This window comes from Molothrus ater, chromosome 6 (assembly GCF_012460135.2).
Source record: "Molothrus ater isolate BHLD 08-10-18 breed brown headed cowbird chromosome 6, BPBGC_Mater_1.1, whole genome shotgun sequence".
NCBI classification, from domain to species: Eukaryota; Metazoa; Chordata; class Aves; order Passeriformes; family Icteridae; genus Molothrus; species Molothrus ater.
Genome location: NC_050483.2, coordinates 22,076,824 through 22,097,485, shown reverse-complemented (window position 1 = coordinate 22,097,485; position 20,662 = coordinate 22,076,824). Strand labels below are relative to the sequence as shown.

At 40.0% G+C, this 20,662-nt stretch overlaps 1 protein-coding gene across 2 annotated transcripts in view; it reads right to left on the bottom strand.

Moving 5' to 3' along the window:
- EXT2 (exostosin glycosyltransferase 2) overlaps positions 1-20,076 on the bottom strand; it is a 72,846-nt gene extending 52,770 nt beyond the window's left edge. Inside the window, exons 1-7 of one of the 2 annotated variants that reach the window (XM_036384396.2) lie at positions 20,014-20,076; positions 17,570-18,129; positions 17,309-17,398; positions 12,425-12,541; positions 8,828-9,023; positions 5,366-5,505; positions 4,368-4,461 (exon numbers count right to left, since the gene is read on the bottom strand). In XM_036384396.2, the coding sequence (XP_036240289.1) occupies positions 4,368-4,461; positions 5,366-5,505; positions 8,828-9,023; positions 12,425-12,541; positions 17,309-17,398; positions 17,570-18,105 (1,173 nt within the window). In that variant the 5' untranslated portion in view covers positions 18,106-18,129; positions 20,014-20,076. Of the gene's footprint in view, positions 1-4,367; positions 4,462-5,365; positions 5,506-8,827; positions 9,024-12,424; positions 12,542-17,308; positions 17,399-17,569; positions 18,130-19,314; positions 19,723-20,013 lie in introns of those variants that run through there. The other variant, XM_036384397.2, reaches the window with a different exon arrangement.
- Positions 20,077-20,662: the final 586 nt, after the last annotated feature.

Below are 20,662 nucleotides of genomic sequence, written 5' to 3'. Positions count from 1 at the left end.
CATTTTGTACCTGAATTTCTGTGGCCTAAGGTGTGCCAGTTCCAAATAAACCTTTCCCAAAGCAGATAATTCATAATGGATACATGCAAATGGTTTTCTATAACTGTTAGCTCAAGCTGCAAAGTTTCTCTTAAAGGCCATGTTATTCTGAGGTACTTAACTCCTACACAGGTGCCCAGATAAGAAATTCAGGGAATTTCTTATCTCCAACCTCTCCACTTCTCTGTAAGTTTGGTTGAAACTGGGCACTAACAGAAATCAGAAGAGAAATCAGCACACACATTGTATGTGATCATACACATTTCCCTAAAAAAACAGGATGAAAAGAATTCCCACACTTGAGAACATCAGCTCATCATCCTTGTGCCATCAGAGCACACAAAGTCATCCAGACTTCCAGAACAGATATGAATTCAGAAGTTTTATTTCTGGGAGATATGGGGTGTTACAAAGTCAAAAAGAACAGGCACACAAAGCCACCTTTTGAAAATAAACTCCTTACCTAAAATCTCTTCAGGGACCAAGAATTCCTAAATAAACAGAAGAATGAGTCCTCTATTCCCACTGCATAGTACTTCTGCATTCTGATTCTATGCCTTAATGAGTCTATCCATGCTAAAAGAATTCTAAGTATGTTGGTATAAAGTGAAGACAAATACTTACAAGATGCCTGTATATTCATATAGACAGATTCACCTCACAAAAAGAGGGTGACAAAAGAACAGTGGCTGAGATATAAGCTGAGGAAAACTTTCACACTAGCTAAAGACATTTATGCATCAACTGCAGCTGAAACATGTTTCCAGAGACTAAAAGGCTTCCAGAGCAAAACCTTAAAAAAAAAAAACCACCAAAAAAACAAAACCTGTTGCAAGGGAAACTGTACAAGGCATGAGACAAGGTGATACCAGCAAAGTTTTTTTTCTGCTTTTTTAATCTATTTCACTCTGCAGGAGCAAGACAAAAATTCAAATTTTACTCTCAGTCATACAGGCCCATTGCATCTACTTCTTCCCCTCCACTTCTAGAACTTTGCTATTACCTGGATGCTGGTTAGAGGTGCAGATAAAATGAAAGCATAGGATGCAGCATCAAGTCTGTGCAGCTAAGCTGCTTATCAACTTGCCCCTGGGCACTTCTGCCAGTGTTTCAGACTCCATATGGAACTATTTGTAAGAGAGGGATGGATCAAGGAAGCTTTCAAGAAAATGAGAATGACAACATTACTGTAGAAAACAGATAAGACAGCAATCTCAGAGACACATAAGTTTTATCCAGACTGCTATTAATTTTAGCAGTTCAATCAGCAGAGGCTGATTTTGATGGTCAAAATGTTGCAGTTTATAAGAGCTATTATTATTTTATTTATTATGTATTATTATATGGGAGAATCTGGTTTTCAGGGACATAGGCTGTACCTGCAGTATTGACAATATGTATCAATTTTTTACAACTGTGTAGATCAGGCTACAAGCATAGAAACTATTCCCTTTTGTGAGGACAGACAGGAAACTGGACTGGCAATAGTTGAGAGCAAACTGTTCTGCAAGTTTGAACAATAAAAGCATAAGTTAATATAGCTGATCTCCAGAGATCTCAGTGCAATCAAGGATCATGTAGGACAGTAGAATTAATTTTGATTTCCCACACTCAAGTTCTGCTCAAACCAATGAATCTCTTTCCCAGTTTATACCATGTACTGTCTGATAAAAAGCTGAGCAAAATAAAATTGTGTTGTAGGAAATCACAGCTGAAGTCATACCAGCCACAGATCCTAGCACATGTCTCCAAAATTGAAACCCCTGTATTTTATCCTCTTCATGACAGTGTTATGTGATGTCCATGACAGATGTACAAACTGGAAGAACACACTTTCAAATATGAGTTCTTATATAACTTAAAAGTAATGACTTCTCTCTACAAGACTTCCTTTCTTACCCAGTTCAGGTATAGCCAGAAGTATCTCCAGAAACAAAGAAAAAAATGCATAGAGAAAATTTTACTCATTAAAAGCTGACAACCTGAAAAAAATTACATACAAGTATATGTAGGTGTGTGCTTATATGTTTATGTCTACATTTTAAGCTTGATGTATGATGTCCAGAGAATCTCCTGTGATAAAACACTACAAAAAAGTACAATGCAGTAATCAACAAAGAAAACTGGTAAGCTAACACATACAGTAATATTTGTTTTAATTTCGATGTTTTCCAAATAAGGATAAGAATTATATCATAAGACAAAAACCTGAAACCAATGCAGTTGGACAGCAGGCTCCAATCCCACAAAGGTTATTAGACCCAAAAAGTCTGACAAATATGAGAAATGCATGTTTCAGCAAGGAGAAACTCAGAGCAAGGATTTGTTCTATTTGCCTAGAAAAAGATGATCTCAACCATACATGTCAGGTTACTGGTAGTCCACACAGTTTCAGGCATTTAGTACTTCTCACCATTCTAGGTGGCTAGAACACAGAACACCTATCAGCAAGGGAATTTCAGACACACACAGGGATTTTGCCTTGTAAATAAAGCTGACAGGACATGGAATGTATGGATAACATGATTAAGTATCCTCAATACACAAACAGAAATAAATTTACAAAGATGAAAGACAGACCTTGTGATTTCATCCTGTTACTTTCACTATCAAAACACACAATAAAAGCAACAAGATGTGAAAAGATGCTTTAGAAAAACACATCACACCTTCAGGCAATAGAATCACATTTTCCAATGATGTTCAGTGATGTTTTAATCCAGTGACAATGACTATTGCAAACCATGTATAATCCAACAAAATTCCCTCTGAACAGAGACTATATCTGTACTGTGAGCACTAAAATATCATCTATTTTAGGTTAATTGTATAGAGTTACAGGTAATATAGATAATGTATATATAACCCAAATTAAGGGGGTTATTGTTGGTTTGTTTCGTTGTGAATGTTTAGGGGGTTTGCTCCTTTGTCTTTATTTTGTTGGCTTTTTTTTTTTTTTTACAAATGAGTTGCCTGATTTCATACTTTAGTGTTTAAGGTGTCAATAATGTCATGTGCATTGCCCATAGCTGGAGAACACTATCCTGAAATTATTTTTTGCATTATCAGTGAAATAGTCAACAAGAAAGTTATTGCATACTTTGACAGACTATTAATATCAGTTTTAAAGCTTTATTAGGCAAAACTCCCTAGTGTTGACATCTCTAAACCAAAAATCACATCTCTAGGAGTTGTAACACCAAGGTTACTTTCTCACCTCCTGGTTTTGGTGGCACATTGGTGCTGCCAGCAGGCCCCATCAAAATGGTTCATTTGTGTGAAGTCACTAAAGAGAAAGGAGACCCCTGATGGCTGCTGTGGTATTTGCAGACTCAGAACAGAATGAAGTAAAGCTGGCAACAGAATTCAGGTGTGAAAGATATTTACACTTAAATTGAGAGTCTATTTTCACCTCATATATCACTATTAATACACACTGTGCAGTTTTCAGCACTGCCTAAGTAGAAATAACTAGAGTGTTGTAGGCTACATTCTGAAAAAATGTCTGAAAAAATTGGGTCACTTTTTACAAGGACCATGCAAAGGACCACTTTGTCACTAAGGTTGTGTAAGAGAATTTCAGACACATGACTTCACAATTCTTGCAGAAATTTGACTACAGAAATTCCATGCATCTTGAAAAGTCACTTGAAATCAGATGGTTAACTTTTTCCTTAAATACCTAGCTCTTACTTCCTCTATGATTTTCCTGATGAGGAACTGAGGCAATGATAAGAGTACTATCTTGCCTGGTGACAATATATGCTCAAGTACAGTAAGATGTCAAGGATGAAATATCCTAGATACAAGTAAGTGTACATTACATGTTAATATCTTTTTTGCTGGCCTGACAGTTCAGGGTCTCAGCTCTTGCAGTCATCAAATAAGAAAAATCTCTCTCTCAGAGGAATTGTCAGTGTAGATAAAATATTTAAAATATTTTGGACTTAATGCTCCCCTCACATTTTAAGTGACTAAAATTTTTCTACAAACCAAAGCTTCCTTTGAAATAAACACAGACTCTTGAACTTCTTTACTACAATTTAAATATCATGTAGAAAAACAAATATACACCATGATTTCATCAGAAATATGTTAATAGAGGTCAGTAGGCAGTACACTCAGGGAGAGCTTCCATCCCACTGAAAAGTGATGGCAAATGCAGATGTTTAGCAGAAAGAAAGAATAGGGTCAAATAATAAAATATTAACATGAGAGTACAGTGGATATTTCTGCATTCCAAAAGCTTTCAGAGCAAGGCAGGTGTATGAACCTACACCCCAACAGCAAAGCAAGGACAATAACTTGACCATGGTACATTGCTTTACCTGTCTTTGCATCTCTTCAATCTGTCGCTGGGGGATGCTTTGCAGAATACTGTACATTTCAGGCATCTTCTCTTCAGGGATGACAACAGAGGCCCTACAAGCAAAGAAAAGAAAACATGTGGCAAGGTGAGAAAAGAGAAATTCTACACTGAAAGAAGTTTTCTAGAAGAAGTTTTCATTAAAAGACTGCTTTTCCAATCCAGAATTTTGACCTATTTTAACAAGACATATTCAAAAAACATAAGCAAAAAGAAGCAGTCTTCTTTCAGTGTAACAAAATACTCCACAGCAGTTCCTTCCCAACACCAGCCAGTCTGCCCATAGATAATGCCATCAAAGTCTGTAGACTGGTCTGTCCAGACAATCAAATAACTATGGAAGGGACAGAGATTCAGAAATCCTGAATTCTCATCTCTGGATTGCCACTGACTTGCTGACAGCAGAGACTTTTGGAATAATCAAACAGTAATAGCATATACAGTGTTAAAAATAAACCAAATAATTTTTGTACATATTATCCCTATCCCAAGACCATGTAACTGGGCACAGTGCATAGAAAAATAATCTAAACTCCTAGCAGTGTACTCAGTCACAAAGTAATGATATCTTTCCATCTCATATAAACTTGGGAATCATAGTGCAATACAGAGAATTTGTATTTCTGTGATGCAATATTTAGTATATATTTTCGTTGAAAGAGCCTGAATGGAAACCAGTCCTCATTGAATTCAAGCACAAGATTATACAACAAATCTGTTTTAGAAGAAAAAATGACAGGCTACAGGCTAATCAAATGCTCTGTCATATCAGTCTCATTTATTTTCCTCTCCTATTTTGATACATAATAGATCAAGAGCAAAGACAGTGTGCATCTTCCTCTGTATTTCATTTCCTGTAGCCCACAGTACACTCAACTTATCACACAGATTTGATTCAAATCACTGAGGCAGTGAAGTATCTCAGGCAGTGGTTCAATGTACAATAGTGAGGGCACAGACCTCTTCCAGTCCAGAACCTCAGAGAAAGGTAAAATGTAGGAATCAGCAATGATGACTGGGACACAGCCAGCTTGAAGAACATCACTCAGCACTGCCTGTCCCAGGCGGGCTCCACGTAGAACAACACAGAACGTAGACTCCTGTCAACAAATGACACACAGATGAGGAAAAAAAGGAAATGTTATATTTGCATTATGTGTGTATATGTATATATGCATTATGTTTTCCTGCCCTTCCCTTCATTAAAAAAAAAAAAACAAAAAAACAAAACAACAAACAAGTCAAAACAAAAACCAAGTTGCTCTGTGCAATCAGTATATTCTGAATTATTAGCTAATTCAAAATAATTTTACAATTTTATCTTCCAGGAGCTAGGAAAAATATCATAAGTGGAGCGATGAGAAACGAATTGGTAGGACAATTCTGTGCTTTATTTTAATGACCAAACTTTAAAATTCAGTTGAGAAAACTCAAGGAGAAAATTAAGTTTCAAACATTTCAAATGTCTGTCACAACAAGATGAGCAACAATTAAGATAAACTTATTTGAGTATAAACAGTATGGATTCTGTTATAAGGCAGTGCAGCTCTATGGATAGTAAGGAAGTATCAGATTTTGTATCTCAAGTCACTTGACAGCATTGACAATGACAATGTTTGGCAGCATTTTCACATGCAAATTAAGAAATCAGGGCTAGATAAAGCCCTTATAGGCTCCACAGTTACAAAAACTCCAGTTACAGAACTCCAAGTATAAGGTAGATAGCAGTGGCTCACAAATAAAACAGTGATGGACCAAATAATCTTTCCTAAGTGCAACAGCATTCAATGTGTCCCTTAGTTAAGTGAGTAGCAGAATTAAGGCCATACTTATTAGAGCTCACAATACCTATGATTTTGTGGGATTAGCAGGTATAATGGATACCAGGATTAGACTTTGGCATCACATGCATAAATCAACTAAGAAATACTGATACATATAGAATTCAACACCTAGAGAAAAATAGCAAACTGCACAAATATAAAGCATGAAGTAACTGGCTAAGATTTGCACTTTGCAGAAGAGGACATTTCCTAAAAAAGAACAGGCAAATAAAAGGTATTCATGGGATAGAAATGTGGTACTGTTGAAAAAACAAACCACTCCATCCACAGGTAATATTACAGTCCAAAAAGATGTACAATTGAAGAAATCTGAAGAATTCACTTACTCTTCACAGTAACAAAAGACCTCAGACAGAGCAGGGTTCAGTCTTGGGCAGAGCACTTCCAGTGGTAAATAAAGGATGATTACTTACCTTGAAAGGAAATCTGCAAGGAAAGATTTACTCTATCAATGCTACTTATTCTGAAGGAATGAGAGCAGAAGGAAGGGAGCTTCAACGATAAAAAAAGTTGTTGCAGAGAAGAGTATAATCCATTTACTCATGTCCACAAGACAAAGTGCCCTGAGTTTAACCTCCAGCAGAGAAGACTTCTTGACTATGTTGCCCTCACCCTGTATTTAGGGACTTTGGTTCTCACTGCCATTGAGGAATCTTGCTACAGATCTCAATATAAATGCTAGTAGAGTTCAGCTAAACAACAGGGAAAATCCCAAGTCAGTATTATCCCTAAGTTTAAGAAAGAAAAATTATAAAGTTGTTACAGGGATTCCCACAGATAAGAAAACATTTTTCCAGCTTGTGTTCCATGGCCTGAAGAAAAGGAACCAGAATGCTCAGCAGGGCAGCAAAACATCAGGATGGAACTAGGAAATACAAGGGGTTTTGCTGGCTCTTCACTTGTCTCCTGATGCAATCATAAGACCTGTGTTCATACCCATAGAGCACTAAGAGCCTTGAAAATCTCATCCAAGGGAAGACTGCAAACAGGAAGCATTAACAACCCAGAAGTCCAAGAGTCTGTCTAGTAAGACATCTGTAAAGGCAGTGCTGGAAAGGATGAACTGTGATCCAAGTCCCCCTTCCCCCACTCTTAGACAGGAAGAGAAGGAAAAGAAGGGTGTGGGGAATGGAAGGAGCTGAGAAAATGAACACACATTTTAACCATTGACTCACTAGATCACACAGCAGCAGGTGGAAGAGACTAGTAAGGTCTGGGAGAGACAAAAAAGGAAAAAAAAAAGCCCAGATGTGGACACACATGCTCATCTGCCCAGATAACCATTTTTCCTGTCTAGACAAAGGTTACTATAAATACATCTCCTCACATCACCACTGTTATCAGCCAGACATTCCAAAGGGAAATGCAGGGGAAAGTATTTTAACAATCTCAGCATGTGCCAACTTTCTTCTGAGTTATAAAATCATATATAGCAAGATATAGATAGAGATTCCCTGACTTGCCATCTTTTAGCAATTCAGTCTGTATTTAAAGAAATAAAGCAAACAACTTTTTTTTTTTACTCAAAGTTTAGGACTGACGGTGATCCTTTCCTCCCTCTCCTCCTCCTCCACATGGAATTTTAAACATATTTCCTACAAAACTTAACAGGAGGGGTGGAAACGTTGGCTTTCCTCGGCTTGTTTGTTATTTTACCATCATTTGCTTAAGTTCAAAGATAGATTATATGCTGGTGGCCACAGACAGAGCACAATGGCCTATGGCATAACTCACTTCACCACACTGCATGCCAAAGCACCTCTGTTAGTGAACTGCCAAGAGACACAGGGGTCTGAGAACACTATCTAGTTTTATCTTCACTGACACATCAAAAGGCCTCTGGAAGCTGGGCCAAGGCCATGAAACACATTTCACCTAGATGTTTTCATAGCTGCATGCTGACAAGCCTTCTAGCTCAGTCTGTCATATCTACACAGATAGTTTTGTACAATTTAACTACTAAGCTGCATACAAAAGATGTAATCGGACTAACTCTACTTAAATGTAACACTCTTGCTGTTTAAAGTTCATTTTAACCTTCTATCCAATTGACAAAGCCATCTTCAGCTCCAAGCTTCATCTAGCAAGGCCTGGATTGTCATAGCTGAGAAATTAATTCCAAATTCATGCCTGCTGAAAGCCCTTTTGCCAGCTATTTTGGAAGGTGTAGATTCCAATGTTCCTCTCCAGTTTTGAAGTGAGCAACTTTATCTGCCTCCAAAAGTTTTTCCTTCCCTTCCTCCATTTTAGCATCCCATTGCTGCTGGATTTGACAGTATCCTCTGTGTAATTTTTTCAAGTTTACATGACACTGTCTTGTGTTACTAAACCACCATGACCAGTCTCATATATGCATAGTCTGCATATAAGTTTGAGCACATCGGTTTTGGCCCTCTTAAAAATAAGGATAAAGTTAGGATATGGTACTCAAGCTAACATAACAAATTATGCAGTTTTAAAAGATATCCAGCATACTAATTAAACACAAGGAAGTACCCTACCACTGCTGAAGAGGAACAGAATCACAGCTAAGACAGACACCACTGGGAAGAGGAGTCTGCAGGACAGACAGCCTTACCTGAAGCACCTGAGGATAATCAAAGACTTGATTCTTGTAGCAGCGTTTGCGAACGGCAGGGACCCCATCTGACAGGTTTGTGCATTTGTCCAGGACCAGCACTGACTCCCCATTCTCAGCCTGAAGAGCCTCCAGCTCCAGGCGGTACTCTGGGTGCAGACCCATCTGAGATGAGAGAATGAAATACCTGCGAGGGCTGAAAAAACACAGCCAGGTCATCTGACTGCACTGCAAGTTTACTTCCAAGATCTCAAGAACACATTTCCTTCCATTCTGGAGAAGCAGAGCAAGATTAACTAAACGTGGACATGCTGCCAAGACCAGATTTTCAGACAACACTGGAAAGGGTAATGATGAAATATAATTAAGTCTGGGATAGCAAGTGGCTCAAAATTATTTACAATTCTGAATAAATCTGTACTTGGTAAAAGTGCTTATTACATTAGAATAGGCACCTGCATTATAACTTCTATTATAAAGTTAGAGAAACATTATTTAGGTGCATTTTAAATCAGCCTGCTACTGATGCCAGGATTGTTTGTCCTTTTGTTTGGTGTTGGTGTACTAAAACAAAGTAGATAGGACACTGAGTGCTGAGTGCTTCTAGTTTCTCCTCCCATATATGTTCTCATGAATTTTAATTGAGAAAAGATGCTGAACTAACAACTCAATATTTCGTATTTAGCTTATTTAGTCTTGATATGGTGACAGCAGCAATACCACAAGCTCATCTTTTTAACTGTGATTCAGTTCTGTCCCTTGGGGCAATATAGAGGCAATATTTCCAATGAAAAGTTGAAGATCCATATGGTGTATGTTATCTCATACACTCTCAACTCCTACCATGCTCCAAAACCATGAATATTTAAAATGTGCTGAACATTTTAAACACTGACATGTTTAAAAACACTCGAGGTAAACCATACAGGAATACAAGCTTAAATTAGGAGCTTGCTGCTTAAAGAAGTTATACTAATACTGGAAAATAGCATGTCATATAATTGTTATACTCATCTATACTTGGGTTTTCTTTTAAAACAGGTCAGCTGAAGTCAGACTGCTCCAACCACTCCCCAGTGAAAGGAACACACATAGTGAGTGAGTGCCCTCATGCTGCCAAAAGAACACAGGAAGCACGAGGCCTGTACTTAGGGTTCCAGTTTTACTCCACGTGATGCTATCTTTAATTTACAGCTCTGAAAACACACAAACACACACACTTTATAAAGTCAGACCTCTCCTGCTGCTCTTCTCACCTCTTCTACTCATTTTCATGCTGGTTACTTTAGTTGCTCCAATTAACAGATGCATAGTATTTTTTTTAAACATTCTTTCTCACAAGTCTCCAGCTGCTACCAACTTGCTACCAGCAGAAGTGGATTTCAAGCAATCCAATTAAAAACACAAGTAAATCAAACCCCCTTAGTTCAACTTTGTAAGAGGCCTTAAAAAAAGGAAATAATGATGAGTGATAATAAATGCATATAACCAGCTAAAGAAAAAAGTAGGTTTGTGTACACATTTAAAAGCAAATTTTGCCTTGAAACTGTCATCACTCTATGACACTCAAAATCTAGCTTATCAAACATTGCTACAAAGGAAAGAACAGGCCATCTCCCAAGAAATAACACACTAACATAATGTGATGAAAAGGTTTATCCCAAGCAAGCCTGGATTCTGGGCGGTGTATCCCCATCCCATCCCTCCTGCAAAAAGCAGTCGAGGCTGGGAACCCGTCTCACTAGTAACGCTGACCGGCCACTGGATGGCACTCCGGACACCAGGCTGCCCAACACAATTAAAAAAAAAAAAAAACAGTTTTGAGAAACGGAATTTCCAACACCTTTACTGAACACAAGACCTACTTCTCTTATTCGACCCAAAACGAGACAGAGAGTTTATTTGACTACATGGACATGAACAGTGTGACTGCTTCTCTCTTTACAGCTGGCTCTATAGATGCTGGAGCCTATCACCACATTCCTGCTCTCCAGACAGAAACACAAAGCATGCCTTCACTCTGTGTCACAATGTAGTAACACCTGAGACCTTCAATCAGCTGGGATGCAAGTAGATGCCACTCGCTGGCCTGGTCTAAGGCATCACAAGCCTTAGGGACACAAAGGGTGTGAGCAAAGTAAACCACTGCTGCACAAGTTTGTCCTAATTGACCGCATTACTGTACTTGCTGCAGCCAAGAGCAACAGCAAGAGCACTACCCTAACCAGAAAAGACAACTGAACCCAAAGACTGATGATAACTTTTGTGTCCAACAGAGGCTGCACCATTTCAATCAGTTTTTAACTTTGAAAATTCATATTCTCTTCAGAACACTGTAAGAAGAAAAGGACCTAAAGCTTCTACATTTGTAAACTTGATGTCGACAATGAGCAGACAGATCACTGATCCCCATTGCCTCTGTCTGCTCATCTTTTAAACCATAACAGAAGACCTTGTTACAGTGGAACTTTTCCAGCTGTGTAATTAGAAGATTTATGAAATATAAAAAGAACAACCTTCCATAACCAGTTAAAACATGTCTTCCAAAATTCTACCTCCTCTTGTTCTGAAGACACGAACAGATTAGAGAAGCCACCATTGCCAGGACAGTTAATTTCAATGGCTAATTACATGTTCTTAGAAAATCAGTGCTTTATTTTCCAACTGTCTTGCTTTACTTCCAGCTACAAGGTTCAGGTAGGGGAGGGTTGTGTTGTTGTGTTTATCTCTTACTCCATTACTTTAAAAAAAGAAACAAATAAAATCAGTATTCTAAGCTCCAGATGTAAGTATTCCCATAATCACACATACAAATTTTCATCCTTCTTTTTTATGAGCTTAATGACAGGTCAGGTGCAAATGGTGGGTGTTACATCAGGCAGGCAACCAGTCACAGTGGGGTTCCTCAGGGCTCCAGCTTAGGGCCTGAGCTCTTCCACATCTTCATAAACAACTTGGACACAGGACTGGAAGGGATACTAAGTAAGTTGGTCAACAACAAAAAATTGGGAGGAGCTCCTGGCTCTCTTGAAGGCAGAGAAGCCCTGCAGAGAGATTGTAACAAATCAAAGGGCTGGGCAATCAACAACAGTATGAAGTTTAACAAAGACAAATGCCAGGCTGTACCTGGACAGGGCAAATCTGGATATATGGACAGACTGGGAAACGAGAGGCTGGAGAGCAGCCCTGTGGAAAGAGACCTAGGGGTCCTGGTCAATGACAAGTGAATATGAGTCAGCAGTGCCCTGGCAGTCAGGAGGGCCAGCCGTGTCCTGCGGTGCATCAGGCAGCTGGTCAAAGGAGGGGATTGTCCCACTCTGAGTCCTCTGCACAGTTTTGGGCACCACAATATAAGAAAAGTATAAAGCTATTAGAGGGAACAGTTGTCAATTGAACCATCACCACTGGAACCATCAGCATTGAAAGCATCATCTATTTTAATAGCAAGAGCTGTTAAAAACAATACTTACAAAATTGCCCAAGCTCACCATAAAGTTATTAGCTATATTTATATTTCATAATCATCAATATGAAACATGATATTGAATTGAACATAATATTGAATACACTTTGCACAATTCATGGGAATTATTTTACCCTGGTCCTCTTTCTGGCAGATCTACTTCTGCTGACAATGGGCTGTAAACAGGAATACTGACGTCGTAGCCTTGCCGGTAAGTCCAAGTGGAGAAGCCTCCACCAGCCAACAGAGCTCTGGAAAATACAAGAAAGTTTAAACTGGGAATGTATAACATTCAAACTCCAGTGATTCACTGCTTGTCATTACCAGAACAAGAAGGCACGTGCCCTAAGGTAAGTTTTTCCCTCAGCATGTATCAGTGACATGTTTTCATGCTGGTTTTAGGCTGACTTTAGTTTTTGTCATCTTGGTTTACTGCTGAATTGGATCGAGTAATCACAAGCACTCTAACAGAGTGCTTACAATTGTGTAGGATCACTGAGGAATGGATCATTTTTGCATTAATATAGGGAAATCTAACATATTGCTGTCATTGTTGCAATTTCCAAGCTTACATATCGTAAGACAATTTTAATCTGAACAAACACATTCTGAATTATTTATACTAGTTAAGATATTCATAGATGCCTGTACTAAAATTGGGTATAGCACAACTTTCAAAGTGTTTGAGACAAGCTGCATTTCAGATACAAATCGCAGTACAGTAACAGTATTTTAGCATCTTACAGTGACTTTGGATGTCTCAGGATGGAAAACAAAATGAAATTACTTGCACCTGTATTTTCAAAGTTATCATACTAGTGAAATTTATTTCATTTTAATATTACGCAAAAATTCTATAAACAGAAAACATGCAAACAAGAAATCTGTATGTTATGACACTAAGTTCCAACAGTAGAGGTTGCTTGTGACACTATATGCTAGAGAACAAGGAAAAATCAAGGACTAATAAATTAAAATGCACTTCAACCTTCCAACAGGATGACCTGCATCGTGCCTTTTCTTAGATGGGACAACCTTTTGCCACACAGAAATGCTTTAAGAAACAGAAGAGAACAATATGTATAGAAGAAAGCAATATACCATGCAGAATTCCAGAAAAAAAAAAAAAAGGTTTGCTACTATCTCCTATCACAAACCAAGCCCCTTTGAAATATGCTAGTAGAGGACAACAGTTTTCTCATTGCCATTTCACGTCCAGTGACCAGGTGGCATCGGGAATATATCATCCTAGTTCCAAAAGAAGCTCAGATTTAGCTTCTTTTGTGAAACTTCTCAAAGAGCTGATCAAACTTTCAGTCCTTTGTCACTCAACAGGAGGGTCTGCTATACTTTTAGCTGCTTATGGCATACTGGCTTTGCTTAAGGTACCATATTTCTAAATTCCAGTTTGTCTCCTTCTCTGTGGAAAGAAGCAGGACACAAATACATTACTAGACAAGGCACTAAAGAAAGGATCTCGAGAAGCTGTACCCATTGTTGCAGCTATGATTACAGTGAGAAGCCTTACTCAGGTCAGAGCAGGCACAGGTCTCAGTAATCAGGACACATACAGGAACAAAATATCAACATGAGACTGGAAGAGGCACCAACAGTCCATTAGCTAATATTCTTGTTTTCAGAGATCATTGAATGAAATCATTGGTAAGGTGTTTGGAAAAGCAGTTTTCCACAAATGTTAGACAAGAATTACCATTATACTGCATTATCACCCAAGATTTTTCCCATCAGAACAAGACACTCAGGATGAACACCAGTATGTTGTGCCTGTTCTAATCCCCATCAGACGGCCCATAGATACTTCACTTCCTGCTCTGACCTGCAGCACAACTGTTCAGTGTTCAAACACCATGATCACACTTTGCCATAAATATGACTCTTCATTCAGAACACAAACTATGATAGGAACAAAAATCAACTTGAGAACCAGATGATAAATTAAGTACATGAGCTTAGGCTCCAAATAATTTCTAATTCCTTTCCAACATTCCCCATCCCCCTGCTTTTGGTGACATGTACAACACTGCTATGACTAGGTCTCACAGTCGAAGCTGCATGTTCTATATCTTATCCATATTCATTCAGTTACAAGAAGAGAGAAAAAAAATTGGCTTGAGTGTTACTGTTCTTGCAGTTTATATCTCCCTTCTCTTTTTTACACCCCCTCCCCCCAAACTGGGAAACCAGAACCAGATTGTTATAATAGGATCCAGTGAAAACACAACAGCACCTCATCAGCCTTGAGAAAGCAGGTGTGTGTCATGCAGACTTTTACCTAAATAAATCCACAGGGAACCAACACCAGTTAAGTAACTCCACTTGGATTTTCATTGTACAGTGCATTAAGAGAGTAGGGATATTAACTCCTAATGTACTCAAGACAAATAATCTTTAAATTGCACTGATCAGCAAGGAATGACTGTCCCTGAGCAACTTTTCACCACTTTTCAAATATTGATCCTTTCTTCTCTCCATGAAGTGCTCCAACTGGCCTGTACACTAAATGTTTCTGTCCAACTGCCATCTGCAGTAGCTTTCTGCCAAACTTCACAGGGCACTGAACCCAATTCACAGACTGAAACAGAAATAAATAAAAAGTATCTTAGTTCATAAATTCAATTCTACAGCACCAGAATTCCTCTGCAAAAGAAATCCTTTCAACCTCATCATTGTACTGAATCCAACAGCACTAATTAGCAGACAATATAGAGCTTATCTTTTAAGCTTTATGGCAGGAGATTACAAATGTTATGGCAGCTAATACTAGCAACATAAACTCCATGCCCACAAGGCAAACTTTCACCTTTGAAATTATGGAATAAAGCACTTTTACACTGCCTTTGGAAATTGGATTTAAAGATTTAATAAACAAACAACCCCTTAGTGAAGTACCTTAGCCAAGAACTTTTCCAGATGTAAAATTATTATATAACTGAACTGCCCCCTGTGTATAAGGTCTTACTTTATCTGGATCAATATTCTGCAGCAAATTATTGGAACACAAGTCCATTAAAGTTCATGATCCACTACAGTTCAACTGTGTATGATGTCTCAGACATGTTGATTAGAAGGCAGGCCACACTCCTGTGCAAACTTCACAAATATTACCTGTGGATTTCACAAGTGATCCACAAACTCGCACAAATGCAGTCCTTCTAGAGTTGTCATGGTACAGTTCAGAGAAGTCATTCAAAACCAACTGAACTGTGCCAGCATGCCTTTATTTTGGCCAGCAGCTTCTCACCCTGTGATGCTACAAACAACTGTCTTTCATAGTTGTACCCATTCCTAACACCTTTAAATATTCTCAAATTAAGAAAACACACCCACATTGCTTGTTCTGTTAGACATGAACTAAGAACTCCAAAGGTCTCCAAAATCATACTGAAAGCTCACACTGCATCACTCAGGCCTCTCTGGGACTAGGTCCACACTCCCAACTTCTTTCACAGGCCCTGTGTCTTCACACCTGTGACCTGTAGAATAGGTTCTGTACATCAAACAGCCCAACTGCTGACTGCCTACAAAAAGAAATATCCTTTTTTTTTTTCCATCGCAAGCACTGTTATTGCCTCTCTAATGTATTACAGCTCATGATCATACAGCTGTGGACTGAGTCAGATTAGCAAACTACAACAGCTGAATGCCAAAAAACACCTCAGTTTTTTACTTAAATTACTCAGTTTTCCATGTTAGCATGACAAATACTTAGGAGAAACACCTACCAAAATAAGAGGTTTCCTGCCTGCTAAGCCAAGGCATGCAAGGCCAAATGTAAACAGAGATTTGAGATCAAAAAGTAAAAATAAAAAGTTCTGTAGCATATCTACTACTTTGAGTTAATAAATTCAATTCTTTGATAGACATGTGTATCCATAAGCATGCAGTCCATGCCATTGTCAAATGAAAATTCTCCTTAAGTATAAATCTAAGATAACAAATTCAAGTATTTACTAACAGATTAACAGACTTGTTTGCACGAGACTGACGCTTGACTGCCCTCTCCAGGCTAACCCATACATACAACATGTTTCATACAGAGAAGGAAAAAACTTACTCACACATATTTCACAGTGATGTAATTACAATGAGGAAATTTACTGTTTAAACATGTGCAGGAAAGAAATCTGTTCTGGTACTGGAGGATGTTTTAAATTGTCTTTGCTGAAAAGAAATCAAGATACACTTCACAGACCACCATCTTAGCAAGGATCCCGTATCTCAGGCAAGATTTTATTAACATTTGGCAAAAGAAAGTTAACTTTGACCTTCAGGAAAAGCACTGGTTACAATGGACTGAACTCAGCAGAACTAAGCACACACCAGCTGACATATTAGAAACATCTTCAGCAACAGTATCGCCTTGCTCTAATTCCAATTTTCCTTGCCTTGCAACAACCTTTCTTCTTCCAAAACTAAACTATCCTGCGAGTGAAAATTGAGCTCAGAATGCATGCCTTTTAAGTTCCTGGCAAATATTTTTAAAGCACACTTGCCAGAGAATAACTAAGAGCATTTGTCCAATTACTAATATAGTCTAATTATTAAGACAACAAAAACTATTGAAATTCAGCATAGTTTTGTCATGCAGAGCAGCTGCTTTAAAATGTCCTTGAAGCACCTGACTTCTATTAGAAAGCTGCTGCTACAGTCATCTTTGAATTTCTAATTTGCATCAATTGGGACATTCTGTAAAGCATTCATAATCAGTTACACACCAGATCAAGGTTCTCCAACTTTATAGCAACTCCAAGAGTTAAAAGCAAACTATCAGCCACATCCCTTATAAATTTAAGGATGGGGCTAAACTATCAAATTTCAAAAGTAAATACCTCTCCTATACAAGGCTTTACTTTCCTTTTTTGAGAAGCAAGCAAGTCATAGTCTGTCTTTGCAAAGTTTAAGGAGCACATCCTTTGCTACCAATTGCCCTTCTGAGCTTGTTGCTTCTTCAGTGGGACTTGAACCCAGATCTGTCCATCACACAGCACAACACATACCTATCTCTAGGAACATCTAGGGCAGTGTTATAATCTGGTGGCCCTCCAGGCAGCATATTGAAGAGCAAATGATTTGTGCCTCGATCCCACCTAGAGCAAAAGAAGAAACAAACTGCAGTTAGAAAGGTGTTCTCTACACAGAGACAAGTTCTCTCTAAGCCTAGTGCTGGCATTAACTCACTGTGTTCTCCTCTCCTGCATTAGACTCACTTTTTTCACTGTGTGTTCTTCACATTCACATACTGAAGTTTCAACACATACCTGGATAACTGTGCCAAAGCCTGAGCTGTCTCTTTGATCCGGAGGGCGTTCTGATTGAGGACATCTATGGATGGCACAAAAAGGCAGGCCCGGTTGACATCGTCCGTGTAGAATTCACTGTCAGAGATGGCCGTCAGCAGCTCATTGTACTCCCTGGAAATGGTGTTGCTCACCAACGTCCCATATTCATCCACATACTTTTTCAGTGAATAGATGTACACTTTGATTTTGTTCTTGGGATTGAAGCCACACCTATAGACATCGAAGCAGGTGTGCATCCTGCAGCTGAGGTCTCCTCGCTCAGGAATGGGGCTATCAGCAGGAAGCTTGACCACAGGCACATCATGGACACTGCGCTTTTCAACGGTCCAGTCACTGGATGATTCAATGGAGTGAGGCCAGAACTGGAACATTCCTGTGGCAATTAGGCCAAGCAGAACTATGGAAAAGAGAGTGATGTAATAGATGCGATGCTTGGTTTTCATCCTTGGGATGAGGGCTGGACCCCGGGTGTTATATTTGGCCGAGGCACACATAATGGCATCAATTATCTCTTGTCACTACAAAACAGAGAGAGAGGTTTTAGGAGGAACTCTACAAAAGAGACACAGTTATCACAATGCAGAGAAACACGCAGTTACTCCTTTCAGGAAAGGGTCTTTGCCTCAGCAGATTGAAGTAGGCTTTCTTCAGATGCTCATGAGTCCCACTGGAACACAGGATGCCAACGAGGCCTGCCACTTGGCAGGCACCAACTGAGGCTGATCTGCTGGGCCTGGCTGGAAAGAAACGATGTGGGCCAATCAAGAGCCACTAGCCAGAAAAAGGCACAGCTTGGGCAGAGAGAGGGAGAGGAAATCTCAGATACTGCAGAAGTGATGAGGTCTCATAAGTCCCACTACACCTACAACAAAGCACAGTCAGAGGGAATGCTAATAAAAAAACCAAAAGGCTAACCTACAGGAGAAACAACCTGGATACCTACAAAGGGCTTATAATGGGGCATCACACACAACTTAGGACCATGATACTGTTTCTAAGGTAAAGGTGCTTCTAAACAGAATTTCATAGGAGCCCCACCATATCTGATTAAAATGATGGCAAACTACTTCTGGCAAGAAAAATGAATTTATTTGTCATCTTTGTAAATGTGCCTTGTGGGGCACAAAAGTGTTCTATGAGCTGCCATTGCAGCCACATTGAGAAAAGCATTTAAACAGTTCATTACAGCCTGAACTACAGCTGAAATGAAAAACGTGATGTAATATAAAGTATCACAAACTACTGTCATCTTTGATATTTCTTACAAGCTCCTGCACAAAGAATCGTGGTTCCTGCAAAAGACAATTTACATTTACTACAGACTGAAAAATCAGCAAGCAACAACTTGCTTAGGTTTTCAGCTAAAACTTTCAATAATAAGTAAATTCAACCTGAATTCTCCATAATGAGAACTTTGTAAGAGTAGTAAGCATGTTTTCCAGAAAAAGAATGTCAACGGTATAATTATGTGTTTTTCTTTTGGAAAAATGGGATGTTTTCTTGCTCTGTGAGCTAGAAAGAAAGTCTGACATGTCAACTATCCAGTAGACATCAAATATGAATAAAATAAGTATAAATGAACAAAAGAAGCATTAATTTCATTATTAATCAAATGATGCAACAAATTGAATTATGTTTATTTTGTGTTCTTAACACAAGACTGTTAGGATGGGCTGGCAAATGCATGACTTGACTGTACTTACACACAGTAGCACTAAAATAATCTCAGATGCTAATAAACATTCCACTTTTAACGGCTCTTCTCATCACTTTATGTCCACAATCTGATTCTGGAGGAAGCCTCTAAAATCTCCTGTACAAGGCAATACACGTGTCATGCTGTTATTAGGACAGAAGCCAGAATGCTACAATACAGTCAGCTTTACAACTAAAAACTTCCCATATGCTTCCGACTGTTAACCACGCCCTTTATTCCTCCTTTCTGACACAGCACCAGAACCAGCTACGTGATGACACTCTCCAGCGAGCATTTCAGTCATTCGGCAAACCTGTCCAGCCCGGAGGCCGGCTGGAAGAGCTCTCCATGGAAGGTACCTCTCCATCCACGGAAACCTTCCCTCTTACACACCACACAATCCACCTGGGCAACTGCAAGCACGGCACAAGCCGTACGCGCTTGGAGTGCGGGAAGTAACGGGAGCAAGACGCAGCACACACAGAGGTGGCAACAGCGGGATGGGCCGCAAGGGCCGAGGGACGGAACGGGACGGGATGGGACGGGACGGGCCGCCTTCCGAGAGGCGCGGGGGGCGGGCCCAAGCCAGCCCGGAACCCGGCCGGCAGCAGCCGGACCGCCACGCCGCTGTGGCTCCCGCAGCCCCTGCTCTCCCTCCCGCCCACCCGCCGGAACCGCACAGGCCGCCCCCGCTGCCCGCACTCACCGCCGCCCGCAGTCGCCGGGGCCGCCCGGCCGCGCCCCGCCCGCCCCGGCCGCTCCGCGCGGGGCCCGCCCGCCCCACCGCCACCGCCCCCGCCCCGCCCCGCCGGTGCGCACGCGCGGCCCCGCCGGCCCAGCGCCCCCCCGCGGCCGGAGGGCGGGAGTGCAGCGGGACCCGGCCCGCGGGGGTCTCCCCACAGAGATGGGATGGGAGCTTCTCCCGGCGGAGCGGCACGGGGAGCACTTCAGCCATCATCTGCGTGTGCAACACTTGTACCCATGAACCGCCGGCAGCCTGCTTTCCAACACATCTGCATTCTCCAGTCCAGTGTGCCTTTCCAAAACTGTACTGAGCTTTCTCATTGACTGAGGACCTTTGGGTCATGTGTCACTTTCTGCTGGATCACACTACTTCAGCAAGGAGATATCCTAAATCTACACCTTCCCCAAACCCTTCATAAAAGTAACTGGAAGTATCTTCTTCTAATAGAAGATAGAGGAGGAAAATTTGTTGCACAAAACTCCAGCTGTGTGGGAATCAGAGACACTGGTTTCATTCCCAAAAATGGGAGCTGACTTGGTCTGTAGGCCAAATAAAACCCAAAACAAAACAAAACAAAAAAAACCAACAAAACAAAAAAAGAAAACCCAAA